Source organism: Cervus canadensis, chromosome 6 (genome assembly GCF_019320065.1).
Source record: "Cervus canadensis isolate Bull #8, Minnesota chromosome 6, ASM1932006v1, whole genome shotgun sequence".
Lineage (NCBI taxonomy): Eukaryota > Metazoa > Chordata > Mammalia > Artiodactyla > Cervidae > Cervus > Cervus canadensis.
Window position 1 is genome coordinate 66022674 of NC_057391.1, and position 8627 is coordinate 66031300.

At 34.7% G+C, this 8627-nt stretch overlaps 1 protein-coding gene across 7 annotated transcripts in view; it reads left to right on the forward strand.

Moving 5' to 3' along the window:
• Positions 1–7826, forward strand: part of KIAA0586 (KIAA0586 ortholog) — a 114617-nt gene extending 106791 nt beyond the window's left edge. For 6 of the 7 annotated variants that reach the window (XM_043472191.1, XM_043472190.1, XM_043472192.1 and 3 more), the window contains 2 exons: positions 1269–1334; positions 7485–7826. In XM_043472191.1, the coding sequence (XP_043328126.1) occupies positions 1269–1334; positions 7485–7636 (218 nt within the window). In that variant the 3' untranslated portion in view covers positions 7637–7826. Of the gene's footprint in view, positions 1–1268; positions 1335–7484 lie in introns of those variants that run through there. The other variant, XR_006270089.1, reaches the window with a different exon arrangement.
• The last annotated feature ends 801 nt before the right edge of the window (positions 7827–8627 follow it).

The following is an 8627-nucleotide window of genomic DNA, read 5'->3' on the forward strand; positions in this document are numbered from 1 at the left end:
ACCACTTCAGAGAAAACTGCCTCTTAATTTACTTGCTACAAACAAGTGGTTCTTCAGTGCAAGGGATCTCTGAGATAGTACTGATACCTTTGTTTCTGTGTTTGTATACCAGATTCTGTACACTCTGAATTACAGAATCTGAAAAGCGTCTAGCAGTAAGTTTTGTCCCCTCGCTCAAAAACTTAAAGGCAGAGGGAAAGTGAGCGTAGATAGTATCTAATAGTAACATCAGAGTAAGCACTTCTCCGTCCCCCTCCTCACCGCATCCCAGCGTGCGGGGTTGAGCTCCCTGTGTTAAACAGAAACTTCCTGCTGTCTATCTGTTTCACATGTGGTTATGTCTATGTTTCAGTGCTACTCTCTAAATTTGTCCCACTCTCTCCCCACACTGTGTCCACAACTCTGTTCTGTATCTCTGTGTTTCTATTCCTGTCCTGCAAATAGGTTCATCAGTACCATTTTTCTAGATTCCATATATATGCCTTAATATACAGTATTTGCTTTTCTTTTTCTGACTTACCTCACTCTGTATAACAGGCTGTAGGTTCATCCACCTCACTGGGGACCCATCTTGCACTGTTGGTGGGAATGTAAATTAATATAGCCACTATGGAGAACAGTATGGAGATTCCTTAAAAAACTAAGAATATAACTGCTATATAACTCAGCAATCCCACTACTGGGCATATACCTTAGAAAAACCATAAATGTAAAGACACATGTATCTGGGGTTCACTACAACACTATTTAAAATAGCCAGGACATGGAAGCAGCATAGACGTCTGTTGACAGATGAATGGATAACGAAGTTATGGTACATATATACAGTGGAATATTACTCAGCTATAAAAAGGAACAAATTTGAGTCAGTTCTAGTGAGGTGGATAAACTTCATTTATAATGATTAAATCCTTAAGTAAGAGAATCTGAAAACTTTTAGCTTGGGAAGAAATGGCCCATGAGTTTCTCTTATTTAATACAAATAATAATGCAAATTCTCTCATGATCCTTTTCCTTAGGATGCATAAAGATAATAATCTATTGGATAAAGTATTATCCTATTGACAGTTATTAAAATTCAGATGTTTAATTTCTTTTTTTATATTAAGCCACGAGGTCAGGCTTCTGTTTGCCTGATTTTATGAAACTAACTATGGGAGTGCATTTGGTTTGTCGGTTTGTTTGTTTGTTTGTTTTTTAAGTGGAAGAAACCATGATTATTTCTATGCTTCACTGATTTTCTTTGGAAAAAAATTTTTTGACTGTAGCTTCACCAGGTGATACGGATCAGACACAAATTGAACCCAGTCTGTACCTCACATCTTTATTTACAGGTAAGATTTTTTACTTTAAATGTTTCAATTTTTTTTCATTTCCTTCTTTCTCTCATAATAATCAACACAGTAAAAACAATAATTCCAATTTTTTTATTCTTCTAAATATCTCCAAATTCATCCAAAGTGAAAAATTCCCTTCAAACACTAAACTCAACTGTCCAAAAGGTAGGGGACCAAAAAATCTATCATTTCCTCTATGAAAGTTTATAAAATGTTGAATTAAAAGGCTGCAGGTGTGGTACTCAGAGCACCGAGGCTAGTACTCCAGATAATTCCATCTGGGGGAGGTTATTTGTTGGGACAGGACACTGTTTAAACTTTGAAGTCAGTTTTAAACAAAGTGAAGCAGCTGGAACCTGGCATAAGAAGAAACAAATCTTTCACATTAGCTATTGCTTTTGGAAAAAAAAAAAGATTTGGAGTTGTTTTTACAGGTGCCGATACATTTATTCTTTCTATAGGAACTGCTGTATTTTTATCTTAAATTATAAATTTAAAAATAAGCATTTGTCAACTCACTTAAAAAACAGAAGCAATAGTAAACTTAAAAAATGTAATAGGATTTATATTTGTAAAACACATTTTGGGATGAGACTATAAAACATTTTAAATCACTTTTAAACATGAAAGTAAGGAAAGAAATGTTTAATAGTGACTAATTCTGTGAAGCAGAGGCAAATCAAATTTTTCATACTATGTACTTAACATCAAATGACCAGACATCATCTTCATCAAAACTCATAGTATTTGTTCTCAAGCACGGAAGCTATGATTGCAAAATCTGCAGGGCTGGGTTAAGTATATGAGGAGAATTGAATACAGCAGGATAGTTTAGCAGCTGCTTAAGCAAGGAATTTAAGCAAGAGTAGATGAGCCCATAGTGGACAGGAAAAATGCTTCAAGAACTCAATAAAGCACAGCTGAAATACTGTAACATTTTCGTAGACAGCTGGGAAGCAACTGTGTTCCTGGAACTCAGGGCTAATCTTAAAGACAAGATCTGGTCAACATGAATCTAAGCAAGCTGTTAGTCATGAGGAACCACAGACTGTCTAGGCAGAAACAAATCAGCTTGGTTCAGCAATCATTTTAAGGCCCAGCACTTACTAGCATTATGCTGCAACTTTGTAGAATACAGAGGTAAACAAGACAAAGTTGCTTTGCTCATAGGGCACATTTAGTAGGAGCAATAGACCTACAAACAAATAATAATAATGTGAGTCACAGTCCATGCTTGTGAGGAATATATTGTCCAATAGACATGTAAATAATTACAGTGCAGTTTCCTAAGTGCTGCAGTGGAGTTGCCATCCTAAGACTAAGGCATCAACAGTGTACAGGAGAGGAACCCATGTACTTCACCACTGTGGCTGGAAAAACAACCCAGAGAATGTGCTTCATCTGCACATGTTCTTAAGTGTTTAGGGTCCTCACACCCCTGAGAGACACTGATAGCTATGACTCCCTGACTCCCTTCAAGACTGTATTTATATGAACACATATAAATATGAAAGTATTTCCTATGAAAGTAATTTGCATATGATTTCAGGGTATTCATAGATCCATGATCACCCATCCTTAGACTTTAGGCTAAGATCCTTCATGTACTTGGGTTAAAGATTATTACAGTTTTTGTTTCCTTTCTCATTTTATTTTTAAATGAGTTTATAAGAAACCTATCCTGATATGCTCAAAGAAATACCCAAATCCAAACAATTTAAAGTCACTGTACTGTCTGTTCATCTACTCATAGAAGAATCCCATAGCTTTATTTATGTGACTCATGCCACATGCAGTTACTGAATCCAAGTAAGGAGTGTCCGGTGCTACATTCTTCTGTGAAGTTACTGAGGAATTTTTTTCTTCTTTTCTCTATTTGTCTCATGTTGTTTTAGGAGAGAATGCTTTGTTTGGATTCCTCTCGGTTTGCAAATAACAGAGACATAATAATGGGCTACTGACTGTTTGAAGATTAGAGTCAGAATCTAAAACCTACTGATGAAATAGATTATCTAAACCTAAAAAGCTTTTAGAAAGTTATATCTACATGTATTTTTAAAAACAATACACATACGATATATAGGCAAATTCTTAAATGGACATTAAAAATCCTGCATTATTGCCTTATTAGAATAAATTAGTTTTAGATTTTCTGTTCGTTAGTCTTCTAAGAAGATAACAGAAAAGAATTTCTTTATGAATTTTAAATACTTTTAAAGCAAAAAATTGAATTTCAAATGTCTAAAAAGTATATTAAAACCTGTCTTAGGATGCTTCAAATACATGGTCTCGCTCAGTGACACCTCCAGCTTAAATGCATGCCAGGTTAAATGACGTAGTGCCTACCCATGGAATCAGGGAATAGTTTTCCTTTTTTTAAAACAAATCTGAAAACAGCTGTTGAAACAATTACATCATAGAGTAATGACATGACTGTGGAAATTTTAAAAGTCAAACTTTGAAACCATCAAACTACATTAATAGAGGTGAAATTTTATGTTTGCTTTACTGGTGATTTATTAAGATATTATGTCTTTTCTTAAAAGAATTAAACTCTGTGAGGACCATAACTGGATATGAATGTTATGCTTTTTGCCTGTTAACATTGATGCTTTTTAAAAATGGTTTCCAGCCTAAAAAGTTCTCTTTTAAAGTTCTAAAACTGTGATTTTGCTTGTATAAATGAGCACTTCAAAAAATCTTTCCAAAATGTACATTAACAAACCATTTAGATAAGATGATACATTTTATTTATGTAATTCATTGATTAAATACACAATTACTAGAGTTAAAATTAACATAATTATTTGGAGGCCCTCTAGAACTGTGGGGTTTTTTCCTTAGTGTATTTCAGTGACACATTCTTACCCCCTCTCATAAGTTGACCTACCTTTTGCAGCCAACCCTGAGTCATTGCCTCTTAGGATAGTTTCTTTCCAGTTTCTTAAAAGCAAGCACTAATCTGTGTTAAGTGCTTTTTGTGTGCCAGCACTATTCAAAACACTTTATATACATTATCCCATTTAATCCTCACTAAACCCTTGGAGGTAGGTACTCTTACCTATATTATGTAGGTGAGGAAACAGGGTTTTGAAAATTATGTAACTTTCTCAAAGTCCCTCAACACTTATTCTTCCTCTTGCACTAAGTCGCTTCAGTCATGTCCAGCTCTGCAATTCCATGGCCTGTAGCCCTCCACTCTTCTGTCCATGGGATTTCCTAGGCAAGAATACTGGAGTGGGTTTCCATTTCCTCCTCCAGGGGATCTTTCCCACACAGGGATTGAACCTGGGTCTCTGATGTCTCCTGCATTGGCGAGTGGGTTCTTTACCACTCTAGCATTCATCACAACCTGACATAGTATATGTTTGTTTCCTTATTTGTTTGTTATTTGCTCTTTACACCTATCTGAAATATGATATCAGTGAGATTAGAGCTTTTCTTTTCTTCAGAATCTCCAGAGTCTAGAACAGTGCCTGTTCTAGAACATAGTAGGTGCTCAGTTGATAGTTGTTGAGTGAACGAGTGGATGTGCCCAGCTCTGTCTGCCATGTCACAGAATCCATGTTCTTATTCCTCCCCTTCCCCTTTTACTCCTTCCCACATGAAAGCCTTACTGACAGTCTGGATGGGACCATTCCCAGGTGACTGAACAACAGACTTCATTTGGGCCCCAGACTTGACCAATCATAAAGGGATTTGTGCTTGAAACTTTATAACTGCTCCTCTCTTTAGGTGCCCCTACCATTACACACCACTTTTAAAATGGAATTTCTCTCAACCACCTTAAAAATAATTATTTTTATGTGAGTAATTAACATATTTGGTATCAAGCAGAAGGCGATGAGTATGAATTATGCTAGACTCTTGAAAACCATCTCTTACCTTGTGTGACTCTTCATTTTTGGATCTCCTTATCTAACATTTCCCTTTTGTGTTCCTCTGTTTTCTCTTTATTCACTTTTCCTTATCCTTCTCTTATTTCTGTTATCATTTATTTTATTTCCTTCATTGCCTTCCACATCTTTTAATCCTAGCTCAACTATTGCTTTCACTTAACTTAAACCAAGTATTCTTCTACATGTTTACTTCCACTACTAGGTTTTAAGCTTCTTGAAGATGAGGACTGTTTCTTTTTCACCTGTGTATCTTCTTAACATCATCTTAGCTCCACACATGCAATAGACTTTTATAGATGTTTAGTTAGTGAGCATATGCATCTGGAAAGGCCCACTCTGATATCTCTCTGCCTCAGTTACTTTTACCTTGTCTTTCTTCCAGAATTACTATCAGGATGAGATAAGATGATGTGGAAAAGATTTTTGCAAAATTTTAATTGCTGTATAAATGTAAGATAATAATTATAAGAATTAACATAACTTTATAATAATTGAATTTAATATGTTCCTTGAGACTTTGAAACTTCTTGAAGGTCCCAAAAAAAAAAAAAAAAAAACTGTTACAGCTGTTGTTACATCATTGAACAATCTAACCCGTAATCTAATGCTCAGAGTAGAAAATAAAGGCACATGTAAAGCAGTTTTGTGAAATTGGGTAACAGAGAAAAGAAGAATGTCTGGTAACAGTGTAGTTTTTGACAGATATGTGAGTAATGGAAGGAATGAAATTTTTTCTTAATTGAGGAAAGATAGCATTTAAATTTACAGGTTAACTATTAATTTTGTTTTCAAGCCTTAGTTGTACCCTGTGTTGATTTTTACTTTATTGACAAGGTAAACTCTGGTCTTGGATACTAGTCTTGGTTACTTGAGTATTCTACATCATGACTTTGTAAAATGTCAGAATATTTAAATGCTTATGTACTATGAAGATTTTTTTTTAAGTTCTTGTTGTTTCTTAATTTTTATCATATCCTGACAGAGCCAGATTTCAAGAATTCTTTTCCTATTTAAAATACTTATTCTATTTTAAATGACATAAGAATTGCTTTCTTCTTAGAGGATTGTGCTGGTGTATTAGTTTGTGATATTGATATAATGATACCAAATCTTATTTCCCTTTCCTCTTTTATGAAAAAAAAAAAAAAAAGAAACTGATGTAAGTAACAAACAGGAATGATAATGTTAAAATAATCATAGTTAGACATCATAATATTAAAGGAATCTGTCTTTTACAAGTATTTTGATCATCTTGGGCAGCTGTGATTGAGTCATCATTGAAATCTCCAAAACTGACTTCTTTTACTGTGGTCCCTATAAAAGTCTGATGGAAAATTTCACTCTATTACTGTGGAAACTATTTTAAAGACTCTTGTAAAGTCAATTCCAATGACTCTTGACTCAGAGATATCTTTAAGATTATTTAAGATGATTTGCCTTTAAGATGCTTATTATTTTGTATATATGGTAAATCCATGAAATTTGAAATGAGGGTTTTTGTGGTCTTTAAACAATACCAACAACAATATTCTTAGGCAATGTTCTTTTTAAACTTAGAGGAATGAATTAGCCTATAGGCAGATAGCTATACATATGTAGTCAACTGTGTTTTTTTGTTTGTTTGTTTGTTTTCTTTTTAAACATATTAATGAATTCTTCATTTCAAACTGCCTTCCTTACTTGATCTTACCTACCATTTATCATCTGTAACATGACTTTGGGCACTTGTATCCTGTCTTAGTCCATTCGGGCTACTATAACAAAATACTGTAGACTGAGTGGCTTTTAGACAACAGAAGTTTATTTCTCACAGTTCTGGAGGCTGGTCGTCCCAAGATCGAGGCACCTCTTCCTGGTTCCTGTGTCCTCACGTGGTGGAAGGGGCTGGCAAGCTCTGGGGCCTCTTTCATAAAGGCACTCATCTTGTATATAAGGGCTCCACTCTCTTGACCTAAGCCCCTCCCAGAGGTCACACTTTTTAATACCACCACACTAGGCATTAGGATTTAAACATATAAATTTGGGGGAGACATAAACATTCAGATCATAACATATTGTCTCTAATTGTCTGGGAATGGGTATGGCAAGAAGGGTGATTTTATCTCTCTGACAAGATCTGAGCACCTTGAGAAAAGAATTTATCGCAAATGCAATTCTCTTTTTGATCCCCAGTATTATTTGGAAAAGTTTCAAGGCACATAAGTACTCAGGTACACTTGTTTAGCTGAATGAGTTTCTCGTTTTACAGGTGGTAAAGCGGTTCCACTCTTCACTTCTCAGACATCACCTGCCAAGATGTCTGTGACACTACCCTCAGTGAACCTGGAAGACTGCTCTCAGTCTCTGAGCATTGGCACTGGCCAGGGGGACACGGAATCCTCAGGAGCAGACACCTTCTGAATGCGAAGTGAGAGCCAGGACAGTACTTGTGCTGGTGGTTTTGAGGTCATTTTCCTCTGGCATAAAACCATCTCTCAGGCTATTTTGGTCCTTCAACATATCCAGAAAAACAATTTAAAATTTTTTATTGAAGTGGAAAGCATAATTTGGGTATTTAGGTAACATTTTTAAATAAAATAATTTAAATGGCTATCATTGTGAGTCTGTGTTATTTCTTAGAATCCTAAGGCAGCTATGGAGTAGTGGAAAGGGCATAACTTTTGATATCTAAAAATTTACTCTACAGATATAATTATCTGTACTTAGTTGCGAAATTAAGTTGCTCAGTGTTATTCATCCCAAATTTTTTATAAGAGCAAATAATTGGTACCAATTTAATGCCTCTCACTAAGGAATTAATTGAAAAAGTGTTAGTACAACAGAATACTAGGTGTCACAAAAAAGAATTTTAAAATGTTTATGTGTTGATATGGAATTATCTTTGGATCTGTTGGGTTTTTTTCAGTTTTAAAAAATGAATATGATAGTTGAATAGAAAAATGAAGGTATAGTTGACTCATTATGTTATTTTCAGGTGTACAACATAGTGATCCAGTATTTTTGCAGATTATATTCTATTATAGGTTATTACAAGATATTGGGTGTAATTCACACTGCTATACAGTGAATCCTTGTTGTTTATTTATTTTATATACTCTGTAATAATATCTGTTAATTTGCCCCTCCTCCTTTCCCTTTCCCCTTTGGTTACCACAAGTTTGTTTTTTATGTCTGAGAGTTTGTTTCTGTTTTGTATATAAGTTTATTTTTATTATTTTTAAAATTCCACATGTGTGCCTTTCTCTGTCTGATGTATTTCATTATGCATAATATTCTCTGCGTCTGTCCACATTGCTACAAATGGCAATGTTTCATTCTTTTTTATGGCCAAGTAATATTGCGTTGTATATATTATATATACCACATATCTGAGATATATTGATAAAGTGCA